The sequence below is a fragment of the Bombina bombina genome, chromosome 1 (assembly GCF_027579735.1).
Source record: "Bombina bombina isolate aBomBom1 chromosome 1, aBomBom1.pri, whole genome shotgun sequence".
Taxonomy (NCBI): Eukaryota; Metazoa; Chordata; class Amphibia; order Anura; family Bombinatoridae; genus Bombina; species Bombina bombina.
Window position 1 is genome coordinate 1,454,882,575 of NC_069499.1, and position 17,494 is coordinate 1,454,900,068.

General features: G+C 37.9%; 1 protein-coding gene across 2 annotated transcripts in view; it reads right to left on the reverse strand.

Annotated features, from left to right (window-relative positions):
• Nucleotides 1-17,494, reverse strand: part of GCGR (glucagon receptor) — a 294,628-nt gene that overhangs the window by 129,317 nt on the left and 147,817 nt on the right. For both annotated transcript variants that reach the window (XM_053705939.1, XM_053705946.1), the window contains one exon: nt 10,180-10,240. In XM_053705939.1, coding sequence (XP_053561914.1) covers nt 10,180-10,240 — 61 coding nt within the window. The remainder of the gene's footprint in view (nt 1-10,179; nt 10,241-17,494) is intronic.

A 17,494-nucleotide genomic window follows, 5' to 3' on the forward strand; every position in this document is an offset into this window, starting at 1 on the left:
CAATTTGAAAGCTTGACGCCTGTATCAGGATATCGTCCAGGTAAGGAGCCACCGCTATGCCTCGGTCTTAGGACCGCCAGAAGTGAGCCCAGAACCTTTGTAAAAATTCTTGGGGCTGTAGCCAACCCGAATGGAAGAGCTACAAATTGGTAATGCCTGTCTAGAAAGGCAAACCTCAGGAACTGATGATGATTCTTGTGAATCGGAATGTGAAGGTAGGCATCCTTTAAGTCCAATGTGGTTATGTACTGACCCTCTTGGATCATGGGTAAAATGGTTCGAATAGTTTCCATCTTGAATGACGGAACTCTGAGGAATTTGTTTAGGATCTTTAAATCCAAAATTGGTTTTTTTTGGGAACCACAAACAGATTTGAATAAAACCCCTGTCCTTGCTCCGTCCGCGGAACTGGATGGATCACTCCCATTACAAGGAAATCTTGTACGCAGCTTAGGAATGCCTCTTTCTTTATCTGGTTTGCAGATAATCTTGAAAGGTGAAATCTCCCTTGTGGAGGAGAAGCTTTGAAGTCCAGAAGATATCCCTGAGATATGATCTCCAACGCCCAGGGATCCTGAACATCTCTTGCCCACGCCTGGGCGAAGAGAGAGAGTCTGCCCCCTACTAGATCCGTTGTCGGATAGGGGCCGCTCCTTCATGCTGTCTTAGAGGCAGCAGCAGGCTTTCTGGCCTGCTTGCCCTTGTTCCAGGACTGGTTAGGTTTCCAGGCCTGCTTGGATTGAGCAAAAGTTCCCTCTTGTTTTGAAGCAGAGGAAGTTGATGCTGCACCTGCCTTGAAATTTCGAAAGGCACGAAAATTAGACTGTTTGGCCTTTGATTTGGTCCTGTCCTGAGGAAGGGTATGACCCTTACCTCCAGTAATGTCAGCAATAATTTCTTTCAAACCAGGCCCGAATAAGGTCTGCCCCTTGAAAGGAATGTTGAGTAATTTAGACTTTGAAGTCACATCAGCTGACCAGGATTTGAGACATAGCGCCCTACGTGCCTGGATGGCGAATCCGGAATTCTTAGCCGTTAGTTTAGTCAAATGAACAATGGCATCAGAAACAAATGAGTTAGCTAGCTTAAGAGTTCTAAGCTTGTCAACAATTTCAGTCAATGGAGCTGTATGGATGGCCTCTTCCAGGGCCTCAAACCAGAATGCCGCCGCAGCAGTGACAGGCGCAATGCATGCAAGGGGCTGTAAAATAAAACCTTGTTGAATAAACATTTTCTTAAGGTAACCCTCTAATTTTTTATCCATTGGATCTGAAAAAGCACAACTGTCCTCAACCGGGATAGTGGTACGCTTTGCTAAAGTAGAAACTGCTCCCTCCACCTTAGGGACAGTCTGCCATAAGTCCCGTGTAGTGGCATCTATTGGAAACATTTTTCTAAATATAGGAGGTGGGGAAAAGGGCACACCGGGCCTATCCCACTCCTTACTAATAATTTCTGTAAGCCTTTTAGGTATTGGAAAAACATCAGTACTCACCGGCACTGCATAGTATATATCCAGCCTACACAATTTCTCTGGCACTGCAATTGTGTCACAGTCATTCAGAGCAGCTAATACCTCCCCAAGCAATACACGGAGGTTCTCAAGCTTAAATTTAAAATTAGAAATCTCTGAATCAGGTCTCCCCGATTCAGAGACGTCACCCACAGACTGAAGCTCTCCGTCCTCAGGTTCTGCATATTGTGACGCAGTATCAGACATGGCTCTTACAGCATCTACGCGCTCTGTATCTCGTCTAACCCCAGAGCTATCGCGCTTTCCTCTCAATTCAGGCAATCTGGATAATACCTCTGACAGGGTATTATTCATGATTGCAGCCATGTCCTGCAAAGTAATCGCTATGGGCGTCCCTGATGTACTTGGCGCCATATTAGCGTGCGTCCCTTGAGCGGGAGGCGAAGGGTCCGACACGTGGGGAGAGTTAGTCGGCATAACTTCAGCCTCGACAGACCCCTCTGGTGACAATTCTTTTATAGATAAAGACTGATCTTTACTGTTTAAGGTGAAATCAATACATTTAGTACACATTCTCCTATGGGGCTCCACCATGGCTTTTAAACATAATGAACACGTATTCTCTGTTTCAGACATGTTTGTACAAACTAGCAATGAGACAAGCAAGCTTGGAAAACACTTTAAAGCAAGTTAACAAGCAATATAAAAAACGTTACTGTGCCTTTAAGAGAAACAAATTTTGACAAAATTTGAAATAACAGTGAAAAAAGGCAGTTACATTAACAAAATTTTTACAGTGTATGTAACAAGTGAGCAGAGCATTGCACCCACTTGCAAATGGATGATTAACCCCTTAATAACAAAAACAGAATAATAAATGACAAAAACGTTTTTAAACACAGTCACAACAACTGCCACAGTCTACTGTGATGGTTACCCTCCTCAAACATGACTTTGAAGCCTTTTGAGCCCTTCAGAGATGTCCTGTATCATGCAGAGGGAAGCTGAATGTCTCTGTCAGTATTTTTAGCTGCACAGAAAAGCACTAAAATAGGCCCTTCCCATTCATATTGCAACAGTGGAAAGCCTGTTTCTAGGCAAAAATCAAACCAGCCATGTGGAAAAAAACTAGGCCCCAATAAGTTTTGTCACCAAACATATATAAAAACGATTAACATGCCAGCAAACGTTTTATATTACACTTTTATAAGAGTATGTATCTCTGTTAATAAGCCTGATACCAGTCACTATCACTGCATTTAAAGCTTTACTTACATTAATACGGTATCAGCAGCATTTTTCTAGCAAATTCCATCCCTAGAAATATATTAACTGCACATACCTTATTGCAGGAAAACCTGCACGCCATTCCCTCTCTGAAGTTACCTCACTCCTCAGAATATGTGAGAACAGCCATGGATCTTAGTTACTTCTGCTAAGATCATAGAAAATGCAGGCAGATTCTTCTTCTAAATACTGCCTGAGATAAACAGTACACTCCGGTACCATTTAAAAATAACAAACTTTTGATTGAAGTTAAAAAACTAACTATAATACACCACTCTCCTCTTACTACGTCCATCTTTGTTGAGAGTTGCAAGAGAATGACTGGATATGGCAGTGAGGGGAGGAGCTATATAGCAGCTCTGCTGTGGGTGATCCTCTTGCAACTTCCTGTTGGGAAGGAGAATATCCCACAAGTAATGGATGATCCGTGGACTGGATACACTTAACAAGAGAAAGAAGTTTAATATCCAAATAATGCATATGCTCAAAAGAAGGAGCCTGCAAAGTCTTCAAAACCAAATTAAGACTCCAAGGAGAAGAGATTGATTTAATAACAGGCTTGATACGAACCAAAGCCTGAACAAAACAGTGAGTATCAGGAAGCTTAGCAAACTTTCTATGACATAAAACAGAAAGAGCAGAGATTTGTCCCTTCAAAGTAGTTGCAGACAAACCTTTATCCAAACCATCCTGTAGAAACTGTAAAATTCTAGGAATTCTAAAAGAATGGCAGGAGAATTTATGAGAAGAACACCACAAAATATAGGTCTTCCAAACTCGATAAGAAATCTTCCTTGAAACAGACTTACGAGCCTGTAGCATAGTATTAATCACCTTTATGACTAAGCACTAAGCATTCAATTTCCATACATTCAAATTTAACGATTTGAGATCCTGATGGAAAAACGGCCCTTGAGACAGAAAGTCTGGTCTTAGAGGAAGTGTCCAAGACTGGCAACTGGACATCCGAACAAGATCTGCATGCCAAAACCTGTGAGGTCATTCTGGTGCTATCAGAAACACATAAGATTGTTCCATAATGATCTTGGAGATCACTCTTGGAAGAAGAACTAGAGGCGAAAAGATATAAGCAGGTTGGTAAAACCAAGGAACTGCTAAAGCATCCACCATCTCCGCCTAAGGATCCCTGGACCTGGACAGGTACATGGGAAGTTTCTTGTTTAGATGAGAAGCCATCCGATCTATTTCTGGAAGACCCCACATCAGTACAATCTGACAAAATATATCTGGATAGAGAGACCACTCCCCCGGATGTAAGGTCTGGGATATGCACCGCAGAAATTAGATGAGAGCTGGATTCTGCCCAAGAAAGAATCCGAGATACTTCTTTCATAGCTAGGGGACTGCGAGTCCCACCCTGATGATTGACATATGCTACAGATGTGATATTGTCTGTCTGAAAGAGCCCTGAAAATAGCACAGAGTTCTAAAATATTGATTGGTAACCTCGCCTCTTGAGGTTTCCAAACCCCTTGTGCTGTCAGAGATCCCCACACAGCTGCCCAACCAAAAAGACTTGCATCACCTGTGATCACAGTCCAGGTAGGACGAACAAGAGAGGCCCCCTGAATTAAACGATGATGGTCTAACCACCAAGTCAGAGAGAGTTGAATGTTGGGATTTAAGTATATCAATTGTGATATCTGAGTATAATCCCTGCAACATTGATTCAGCATACAAAGCTGTAGAGCTGCAGTCATGAGACCTAAAACTTCCATGCACATAGTCACTGAAGGGAATGATTGAGACTGAAGGTTTCGACAAGCTGAAACCAATTTAATTTGTCTCTTGTCTGTTAAGGACAGAGTCATGGACACTGAATCTATCTGGAAACCTAAAATGGTGACCCTTGTCTGAGAAATCAAGAAACTATTTGGTAAATTGATCCTCCAACCATGTCTTTGAAGAAACAATACTAGTTGATTTCTGTGAGATTCGGCTAAATGTAAAGGCTGAGCTAGTACCAAGATATTGTCCAAATAAGGAAACACCGCAATATCCTGTTCTCTGATTACAGATAGAAGGGCACCGAGAACCTTCGAAAAGATCCTTGGAGCTGTTGCTAGGCCAAATGGAAGAGCGACAAATTGGTAATGCTTGTCTAGAAAAGAGAATCTCAGAAACTGATAGTGGTCTGGATGAATCAGAATGTGAAGATAAGCATCCTGTAAGTCTATCGTGGACATATAATGAACTTGCTGAACAAAAGGCAGAATAGTCCTTATAGTCACCATCTTGAAAGTTGGGACTCTTACAAAACGATTCAAACACTTCAGATCCAGAACTGACCTGAATGAATTTTCTTTCTTTGGGACAATGAATAGTTTTGACTAAAACTCCAGACCCTGTTCCTGAAACAAAACTGGTATTATTACCCCTGAAAGCTCTAGATCTGAAACACACTTCAGAAAAGCCTGAGCCTTCACATGATTTGCTGGAACGTGAGAGAGAAAGAATTTTCTCACAAGAGGTCTTACTCTGAAACCTATTCGATACCCTTGAGAGACAATACTCTGAATCCACAGATTTTGAACAGAATCTGCCCAAATGTCTTGGAATAATTTCAATCTGCCCCCCACCAGCTGAACTGGATTGAGGGCCGTACCTTCATGCAGACTTGGGGGCTGGTTTTGGTTTCTTAAAAGGATTGGATTTATTACAACTTGAAGAAGGTTTCCAATTGGAACCAGAGTCTTTAGGGGAAGGATTGGTTTTCTGTTCATTGTTCTGTCGAAAGGAACGAAAACGATTAGAAGCTTTAGATTTACCCTTAGATATTTTATCCTGAGGCAAAAAACTCCCTTTCCCCCAGTGATAGTTGAAATAATCAAATCCAACTGGGAACCAAATAAATTGTTACCTTGGAAAGAAAGAGATAGTAATCTAGACTTAGATACCATGTCAGCATTCCAAGATTTGAGCAATAAAGCTCTTCTAGCTAAAACAGCTAAAGACATAGATTTAACATCAATTTTGATGATATCAAAAATAGCATAACAGATAAAATGATTAGCATGTTGAAGCAAACGAACAATGCTAGACAAATCAGGATGTGTTTCCTAAGCTATCCAACCAAAAGGTTGATGCAGCCGCAACATCAGCCATAGCAATGGCAGGCCTGAGAAGATAGCCAGAATATAAATAAGCTTTCCTTAGATAAGATTCAAGATTCCTATCTAAAGGATCTTTAAAGGAAGTACTGTCTTCCATTGGAATAGTAGTACATTTGGCAAGAGTAGAAATGGCCCCATCAACTTTGGGGACTTTTTCCCAAAACTCTAATCTAGCTGCTGGCAAAGGGTACAACCTTTTAAACCTAGACAAAGGAATGAAAGAAGTACCAGACTTAATCCATTCCTTAGCAATCACATCAGAAATAGCATCAGGATATGAAAGGCCTCAGGAGTAACCACAGGAGGTTTATAAACAGAATTTAAACGTTTACTAGTTTTGATATCAAGAGGACTAGACTCCTCAATATCCAAAGTAACCAACACTTCTTTTAACAAGGAACGAATATACTAAATCTTGAAAAGATAAGTAGATTTGTCAGTGTCAATATCTGAGGTAAGATCTTCTGAATCAGAGAGATCCTCATCAGAGGAGGATATTTCAGTATGTTGTCGGTCATTAGAAATTTTATCAATTTTAAAAGACTATTAACATTTATTAGAAGGCAGAATAGCAGACAAAGCCTTCTGTATCGCATCAGCAATATAATTTTTCATATCAACAGGGATATCATGTACATTAGATGTTGAAGGAACAACAGAAACTGTACTAGTATTGATGGAAACGTTTTCTGCGTGCAAAAGCTTATCATGGAAACTGTTACATACTACAGATGGAGATATAATATCAGCTAACTTACAACAGATACACTTAGCTTTCATAGAACTGTGATCAGGCAGCAGGGTTCCAACAGTTGCTTCTGAGACAGGATCAGATTGAGACATCTTGCAAAATGTAAAAGAAAAAACAACATTAAAGCAAAATTATAATTTCCTTATATAACAATTTCAGGAATGGGAAAAAATGCAAACAGCATAGCCCTCTGAACATAGAAGGCAAGAAGGCATATAGCAAGTGGGGTGAAAAATAAACTACATTTTTTGGCGCCAAGTATGACGCACAACACAAAAGGAAATTGAAAACATTTTTTGGCGACAACAACATCCGGAAATGACACAACTCGCGACATAACAGACGCAACCTTGTGCAAGGAAACCTGGCGTCAACTAAGACGCCGGAAATTACGAACTTGCGTCATCAAAGATGTACCTTCGTGCCAAAAAAATTGAATGACGCAATAAATAACAGCATTTTGCGCCCTCCCAAGCCTAATTTTGCCCACGAAATTAAAAGAAAAAACAGTCAATTTGAAAAAAGGACTATACCCCAGGTAAGACAAATAACTTCCTAAACATGCTTCCCAAACTGAAACTAGCAATCTGCAAAAGGAAATATACATAGACCTGACTCATGGCAAATATAAGTAAAATACATATACTTAAAACTTTAATACATAAAGGGCCAAATCATAGCTGAGAGTGCCTTAAATAAGAAAAAACCTACTTACCGAAAAACACCCATCCACATATAGCAGATAGCCAAACCAGTACTGAAAAGGTATCAGCAGAGGTAATGGTATATAAGAGTATATCGTCAATCTGAAAAGGGAGGTAGGATATGAATCCCTACGACCGATAACAGAGAACTTTGAAAAGATTTCCCGCAAGGAAAACCATAAAATCAATAGGCGATACTCCCTTCACATCCCTCTGACAAACACTGTACTCTGAGAGGCATTGGGCTTCAAAATGTTTAGAAGAGATTATCATAGAAGAAATCATAGAAATCAAGCACAAACTTACTTCACCACCTCCATAGGAGGCAAAGTTTGTAAAACTAAATTGTGGGTGTGGTGAGGGGTGTATGTATAGGCATTTTGAGGTTTGGGAAACTTTGCCCCTCCTGGTAGGATTGTATATCCCATATGTCACTAGCTCAAGGAGTCTTGCCAATTACATGAAAGAAAAGATGTTTTTATTGAGGCAATTACATTAAAGATGTTTTTATTGAGACAATTACATTAAAGGGACAATAAACCAAATTTTTTTATTTCATGATTCAGATAGAGCATGTAATTATAAGCAACTTTCTAATTTACTCCTATTATCAATTTTTCTTCGTTCTCTTGCTATCTTTATTTTAAAAGGAAGGCATCTAAGCTAAGGAGCCAGACAATTTGGTGGGTGCATTTAGCCACCAATAAGCAATCACAACCCAGGTTGTGAACCAAAAATGGTCCGGCTTCAAAACTTACATTCTTGCTTTTCAAATAAAGATAGCAAGAGAATAAAGAAACATTGATAATAGGAGTAAATTAAAAGGTTGCTTAAAATTGCATGCTCTATCTGAATCATGAACGAGAAAATGTGGGTTCACTGTCCCTTTAAAGAGGTATTTGTATGAATAGAGCAACATTCAATGTCCATTTTTTGTCCCTCGTAGTAGAAGGAGTTGGTGCAGATTAAGAGAGCCAAAAGAGTCTCTATTTAAATGTAATAACGTGCACAGTAAAATGGCAACAATAGTGCAAGAAATTAGGAATTTGAAATTCATTGTTTGTGTACATCAACTATCATAATTAGAACAAGAAAGTATAAAAAAAATAACCTTATAAACAGGAGTATCTAGCCAAAGATTGATTCAAAGAAATATGTTATCGTAAAGTAAAGTAATTCTTCCACTGGGTGAAAAGAGCAGGAAGGAAGAAATGAGAAAAAAAAAGGGGGGGGGATTTGGAAAAGAGGGGTGATGGGTAAGGGTGTCTGTGGTGGTGGACATACTGCCTTAGGTGGGGCTATATTCCCAAATTAAAAATTGGATTTTTTTCAGTATTATGTATTTGAGAAACCTATGACTCCATCGATCTAATATATCTTAAAATGTCTACAATTCGCTTCCAAGTTGGTGAAGTTTGCTTTAACTACATCCGAGCCAGGGCCAGCTTCACAGCTAAGAATAAGTAGATGCAAAATAGTTTCTGTGGGAGTGTTAAGGGTTTAGGTTTTATATTTTATTATACTTTAACCCTTTCATTACTGGGACTTTCAGAGAAGAACTTGCCCAAAATACCAGGGAGAATTGTTTAGCATTTTTGCTATCACTCCATTTAAACAGAAATAGAGCCTTGTTTTTTTTTTTTTCCAATTTACCTGTCCAATCTATATGTATTTATATTTTTTAAGTATACAACCCAAAGTATTGATCTAGGCCCATTTTGGTATATTTCATGCCACCATTTCACTGCCAAATGTGATCATATAAAAAAAATTGTTAACTTTTTCACAAACTTTGGGTTTCTCACTAAAATTATTTACATACCTCTTGTGCAATCATAGCACAAATGATTGTAAAAGCTTCTCTGGGATCCCCTTTGTTCAGAAATAGCAGACATGCATGACTTTTCCATTGGTGTTTGGTAATTAGAAGGCCACCAACTACAGCTGTGCACTACACTTCTATTATTTCCGGCAGTGAATAGGGATAATTAGGTAGATTGTAAGGTTAATTTTAGCTTTAGTGTAGCGATTACCCTCCCATCTGACACCTCCCAACCCTTTATCCCTACCTGATCCGTCCCAAACAGCTCTCTTTCCTCTCTCACCCATCACTGGTCACTCCCATCTTAGGTACTGGCAGACAGTCTGCCAATATGAAAATTAAAGGATTTTTTAAAAAATATTTTCTGCAGTGTAGGATACCCCTACCCTCCAACCTCCCTGATCCCTCCCAAACAGCTCTCTAACCCTCCTCTCCTCTATGTTCGCGATCTTAGGTACTGGCAGCTGTCTGCCAGTACCTATAAAATGTAATTTTATTTTTATTATTATTATTATTGTACATTTTCTGTAGTTTAGTGGTCCCCACTGCACCTTTTTTCTGTCCCTGTATTTTTTCTTTTCCTGCCTGGAACTCAGGAACTTAACAGCCGAGACTGCTGGAACTTTTTACAGCTCTGACATATAGATACATTGTGAGGTACGATAAGCAAAGTACCGCACAACGTATATATACGTTGTTTTGGGCTAAGGGGTTAAGACATGCTCATTAGCGATTTGGCAGAAGTTGAGATATATGTATAAACGAGGAAGTCAGACTAGACACACACTACAAACACATCAGATAAATACTATACATCAACATTATGCACTTTTATAAATAAAAAAAATCAATTTTAATTTAAGTTTAAGTTCCCAACTGATTGTTAAAAAGCACAGAAATTCTGAAATTAACCCCCCAACACCACCAATTTCCATGGTTTTTAACATTAAATTAAGAACTCATTTTTTTGCAATTGATATCCATATTTATTTTAGAACTTCACTTACGAGATATTTTCATATTTATATTTTACAGCCACCCATGGGACAATAAACAGCACTGGCGCACCTAGAATAAAACAAAAGCATTTTACATATTTCTATGTTTGTATTTATGTTTTCGTATACATTAAGGTGTGTTTGTCGATGTGTGTGGTTATGCATCAGTCTGGGTGGATGTGTATACGTCTGTTTTAAGGGATTCCAAACCTGTCCTCAGGCCTCACTAACAGGTCAGATTTTTAAGATTACCTTGGGTGAGACCAGGTTAATCACCTAATTTATTAATCAGCTGATTATTTCATCTAAAAAAACATAGAGGCCGGATACAAAGGACAAAGCGTGTCAAAGCATTTAAAAAAAGTACATAATAAAGATCCTAGGTTTATCAAAGGTACCATTTTAGAATAAGTACAAATCTCACAAAGAGGAGGTGATAGGTTTCAAAGGTTGAGACAACGGGAAACCGATTGGATACACCATTTGGGCACCATGAACCCTGAGGGGCTAAATGAGGAGATCGACCTAGCTGCCTTTTTATAACTTAGGATATATCACATTATGAATAAACATCTTAAATAAGCTAAGAACTACATTTACGGCCCACTAAAATAATGACATAAAAGTTTTTATTAAAATGAAGGGGACAATTTTTGATACAACCTGAAAATATGACACTAATATTTCAGTAAGTTTCTGCATATATTTTCCAATAAACATGGCCACTTTTCCTCTCCCCCCCCTTTTGTTTTCTATAAAATGATATAGTTTAATAAATCATAAACATTCTATAGGTCCTCTATCTTTGGATACCCATCCACTAGAATGCAAATCTCAGAGACCTTATATTAAAAAAATCAGTAATTTCTGCATTTATTCTAACATTAAATGTTAGACTACAACTGTGGTATTCTGAGCTTTGTATTTCAGTAAACAAGTATTTGCACATTTGTTATAAAGGTTAGCCCTAAAATTAGAGCTTGTTGCTCTTTTTTGTAGTAATCAGAAAACAACTTCTATGTAGCCTGATTATACAATATGAGACATTTAATATATGATGAATTTATATATTAACTACTGACTTAGGTGTTAATAAACATAAGGATTTATTAATATAATATATATCTTATGTTCGATATATATATATATGTAAACGGAGGCCACAGATGAAAAAGAAATACTGACACACTCAGAATCAGAAATGGTAGAAACAAATGATCCTTTTTACTTCACGCAATCACACACAGCCTAAAATATTTACAAGTTCAGACATTCCACAGACACACAATGTTTGTTTGCAGGTAATAGGATATGCCCAATAATTCAGAATGGTGACAAAAAACAAGCAGGTATGAAGTTTAAAGGCTTTAGCTTTGTTCGTGTACGTTACCACCTTGAGGACCGTGGTTATTCTGTTACCGCATTGGAAGATCCGTGTCTGGGACAGGCAGCGTGTGTGAATGCGGCTTACTTCCGGGTAGCGGTGAAAAAGTAGATCCGGCCGTTGAATGATCCAGACTCGGTAATGACAAAGTAACGATAAGATCGTAAGAGATTCAAGATGAAGCAAAAGTAAACATGGTAAACCACTTTGCACAGGATACAAGCAATAGGAGACCTGAAATAAGGAAAGCTACAACAGAGTAGCTATGACTTCAATAATCAGGCAATAAATGTGTGTTACAGGTAGTCCTTAAATAGGGTGGATACCAAATAGGAGGGGTTAGAGTTAAAGGTATACCACATCTCCCCCCCTTCAAGGAAGCACCCCAGGGGTTTCCAAACTAGGTTTCTCAGGATAGCGGCGATGAAAATTTCGTAGAAGACGGGGAGTGCGAAGATCAGAATGAAGCTGCCAAGAGTTATCCTCCGAACCATAACCTTTCCATTTCACAAGGTACTCCAACCTCCGCCTATGGATCCTAGAATCCAACACAGCTTCAACTTCATACTCTTCTCGATCATCAATGAGTATTGGAGGTGGTCGAGTCAAGGAGAGGGACTGAGGTGAAGGAAGATATGGCTTTAACAAAGAGACATGAAAAGAGGGGTGAATCTTAAAATCCTGGGGAAGCTCTAACCTCACAGCATTGAGGTTGATTATTTTAGAAATCTTAAAAGGACCCAAGTATTGATTTGCTAACTTTTTGCTAGGAACTGAAAGTTTGAGATTCTTTGTCGAGAGTAGTACTAAATCTCCAATCTGATAAGCCGGGCTAGCAGTGTGATGGGTATCATATAACCTTTTTTGATAATCTTTAGCTTCCGAAAGATGTTTTTTCAGGATGTTAAGTCTTTCTTGTAGAGTAGTTGCGAAATCCAATGCTGAGGGAGAGTTCACTTGTTGAGAGGACAAGGAAATGGTAGTAGGATGATATCCATAAGTAACGAAGAATGGGGATAGTTTAGTTGATGTAGAAGTAGTATTGTTATAACAGAATTCTGCCAAAGGTAAATAAGATGACCAGTCATCCTGCAGATGAGATATATAACAACGAAGATATTGTTCAAGGGTTTGGTTGAGTCGTTCTGTAAGGCCATTTGTCTGAGGGTGAAAAGCAGTTGAGTATCTTGAATCAATCTTGATTAGCTTACATAAGGATCTCCAAAAATTAGAGGTAAACTGTGTACCACGATCAGTTATAATAACTTTAGGCAGTCCATGTAAGCGAACTATGTTGTCTAGGAAAACGTGAGCTGTAGTGAAAGCTGTAGGGAGACCTTTTAGGGGAATGTAATGAGCCAGTCTTGTTAAATGGTCAATGACAACTAAAATAGTATTGTAATGGTGGGATTCAGGTAACTCAACAATAAAGTCCATTGATATGGTACTCCAGGGTTTGTCAGGAATAGGCAGAGGAGATAAAAGACCTGATGGTCTTTTGTGAGCTAACTTGTTTCTGGCACAGGTATCACAATGTTTTACGTAATTTGTAATATAGGTATCCATGAGTGGCCACCAATAATTTCTCCTGGTTAGGTCTATAGTTTTAGAAATACCTGGATGACCCGCTAGTGTCCCGTCATGGGTTTGTTTAAGAATAGAAGATCTAATTTGTTTGGGGATATATAGTTTAGAATTATGATAAAAAAGACCAGTATTGGAATCTTTTTGACAGTCTATTCCATGTGGTGGTTCATGTTTTAATTCTTTTAATATCTCCTCTTCTAAAGGTGTTAGTAAACCTATAATTTTTTCTTTTGGAATGATTTGGTTAATTTGATTATGAGTGTCTTGTTCATGTAGTCTAGAGAGAGCATCGGCTTTGGTATTCAAGTGTCCCGGTCTGTAGGTTAAAAGAAAATTGAAACGATCAAAGAATATAGACCATCTTGCTTGTCTTGCAGACAAGGTCTTACTTGTTTTTAGAAATTCAAGATTTTTATGGTCGGTATAAATCTTAAAAGGTAGTTTAGAACCTTCTAATAAATGTCTCCAGTGATCTAGAGCACGTTTTATAGCTAGAAGTTCTTTATCTCCTATGCTATAGTTTTTCTCAGCGCTAGTTAACATTTTTGAATAGAAAGCAATAGGATGAATCTCAGTCTTGTTCTTATCTTGTTGTGATAAAACTGCACCGATACCTGAGTCGGATGCATCTACTTCAAGGATAAATTCTAAATCAAAATCTGGCATAGCTAGAATGGGTGCTGTAGTAAAATATTCTTTCAATTTATTAAAGGCAAGACTAGCGGATTCTGTCCACTTAAATCTTTGTTTTTCACTAGTAAGTGTTGTTAATGGTTTAACGATTGAAGAGAAATTTTTTATAAACTTCCTATAAAAATTCGCAAAACCAATGAATCGTTGTACAGATTTTGTGGAAGTAGGAGTAGGCCAATTTAGAATTGCTGATACCTTCTCCGGATCCATTTGTATTTTGTTGGGACTGATGATATAACCCAAGAATTTTATTTCTGTGACATGAAAGGAACATTTTTCCAGTTTAGCATATAGTTTGTGTTCTTTTAAACGAGTTAATACCCAGCGTACATGTTTTTCATGTTCTTGTGGTGTTCTAGAATAAATTAGGATGTCGTCAAGGTATATTATGACACAAACGTCTATCAGGTCACGAAAGATCTCATTTATAAAAAACTGAAAAGTTGCCGGAGCATTACTCAGACCAAAAGGCATTACATTATATTGGAAAAGGCCATATCTGGTCCTGAATGCCGTTTTCCATTCGTGACCTTCTTTGATTCTAATCAAATTATAAGCTCCCTTTAAATCTAATTTGGTGTAAATAGTTGCACCAGTTAGACGTTCCAAAAGTTCAGGTATTAAAGGTAAAGGGTATCTGTTTTTTATTGTAATGTTATTTAATGCTCTATAATCAATAATAGGTCTTATGGTACCATCCTTGTTTCTTACTAGAAACATTCCTGCAGCTGCAGGGGATGTGGAGTGTGAAATAAATCCCTTACGTAAATTTTCGTCTAGGTAATTTCTTATATACTGGAGTTCCTCTTGAGAGAGAGGATAGATCTTACCATGAGGGATTTTGGAACCAGGTATTATATCGATAGGACAGTCAAAATCCCTATGAGGTGGAAGGTTTTCTGCCTCTTTTAGATTAAATACTTCTGCCAAATCCTGATAACACGAGGGTAAGCCAATATCAAGTGACGCTATCGTTTGATGTGGGTAACAAGTGTTTAGACAAAAAGCAGAATCTAATGTTACCTTATTTGAAACCCAATTTATGTGTGGGTTGTGTTTCTTCAACCAAGGATAGCCTAGGATGAGAGTATGCTGATGTATGGATATGAGGTCAAAAGATAAATATTCAGTGTGTCCCTGCAATGATGTTACAAGCAGGGGAACAGTATGATGTGTAATAGGTCCTTGTTCTATTAATGAACCATCTATCAACTTAATAGACACAGGATTTTGTTTACAAATAATAGGTATTCGATTTTTATTTACATAAGTGGAATCAATGTAATTTCCGGATGCTCCTGAATCAATTAATGCCTTGGTTTGGATATTTTTCTGGTCCCACTGTAAAGAAATGGACAAAGTCATGTGTGTATCATTAGCTATGCTGTAAATAAAGTCACTGGTTATTGTCTTACCATTCTTTTGTTTTTTCAACAAAGGACAAGTAGATACTACATGTTCTTTTTGAGCACAGTATAAACAGAGATTTTCCAACCTCCTTCTAATTTTTTCCTCTGGTGGCAGAGGTCCTCTAAGAACACCAATCTCCATAGTGGTAGCACTGCCATGAGCTCTGTCATGACTTGTTGTGACTTGGTAAGGTTTTCTGGATGGGATATCATAAGAGGCCCTCTCTGCCCTCCTTTCTCTCAAACGACGATCTAAAGATGTACTTAATTTAATAAGACCCTCAAGGGTATCTGGGATCTCAAGACGGGAAAGTTCATCTTTGAGTGTTTCAGATAAACCTAAACGATATTGATTCTTCAAACTGATTTCATTCCACTGAGAGTCCTCTGCCCACATCTGAAACTCAGTAGTATAATCTTCCACATTTCTCTTACCCTGTTTTAAAGACCTCAATCTCATTTCAGCATTTATTTGAGAATTTGAGTCTTGATATAGACTAGTTAAAGCAGAAAAAAAATCTTGTAATGAATCCAGGATATGGTTATTGTTTTCAAAAAACCTATTAGCCCAAGTCCTGGGTTCACCTTGTAGGAAAGATATTGTGGTACATACTTTAATCCGCTCAGTATGATAAGTCTTAGGTCTAAGAGAAAATAATAAATTACAGGCATTCTTAAATTCCCTGAACTCAGAACGTTTCCCTGAAAAAGGTTGTGGATAATTAATATGAGGTTCAGGTGGGTCATGAGGCTTTTGTGTAACAAAATCTTTAACTATAGTTTTAAGTGCAGCATTTTCAGTCTGCACTTCAGTCACAGCTCTTGCTAAATAATCAAGTTTAAGATAGACATTATTAAACTCCTTTTTTATTTCATTAGGATCCATAATGATAATTATTTCAAAATTCGGTTTTGGGCCTGATTATTATGGGGTATTCTGAGCTTTGTATTTCAGTAAACAAGTATTTGCACATTTGTTATAAAGGTTAGCCCTAAAATTAGAGCTTGTTGCTCTTTTTTGTAGTAATCAGAAAACAACTTCTATGTAGCCTGATTATACAATATGAGACATTTAATATATGATGAATTTATATATTAACTACTGACTTAGGTGTTAATAAACATAAGGATTTATTAATATAATATATATCTTATGTTCGATATATATATATATGTAAACGGAGGCCACAGATGAAAAAGAAATACTGACACGCTCAGAATCAGAAATGGTAGAAACAAATGATCCTTTTTACTTCACGCAATCACACACAGCCTAAAATATTTACAAGTTCAGACATTCCACAGACACACAATGTTTGTTTGCAGGTAATAGGATATGCCCAATAATTCAGAATGGTGACAAAAAACAAGCAGGTATGAAGTTTAAAGGCTTTAGCTTTGTTCGTGTACGTTACCACCTTGAGGACCGTGGTTATTCTGTTACCGCATTGGAAGATCCGTGTCTGGGACAGGCAGCGTGTGTGAATGCGGCTTACTTCCGGGTAGCGGTGAAAAAGTAGATCCGGCCGTTGAATGATCCAGACTCGGTAATGACAAAGTAACGATAAGATCGTAAGAGATTCAAGATGAAGCAAAAGTAAACATGGTAAACCACTTTGCACAGGATACAAGCAATAGGAGACCTGAAATAAGGAAAGCTACAACAGAGTAGCTATGACTTCAATAATCAGGCAATAAATGTGTGTTACAGGTAGTCCTTAAATAGGGTGGATACCAAATAGGAGGGGTTAGAGTTAAAGGTATACCACAACAACTATAGCACATTGACACAATCCGATAGGGGCAAATGAAAACATAATATGTAACTTTTAAGTTTATTTTTAAAGTCAAAATCGAGTTACACTGCATAACAAGATTACAGGAATAAAAGTTCACTGACAAGTAGGGCTTTAAGACACATCTTTCAATCTGATAGTTATAAACGCATATACCAGGTTTCTATAGTTACAAACAACAATCAAGCCTCAAGAGCAAAAGTAACGTCACTGACGTCACACGCTAACAGCCGTAATGGAGTAGGCGAAAAAACATGCCCACTTGTAGCCTTTAAATATCTTTAAATATCTTACACGCCGGATACCTGTCTATACACTTTTCCTCTGATGAAGAAGTCTCTTAAGACTTTGAAACGCGTAAGGATTTTCACAAGTGGGCGGACAGGACCTATTTCATGCGGCTATATTTTATTGTTGTTTCTTTTTAACTGATATATCAAATTTGTTTGTATATA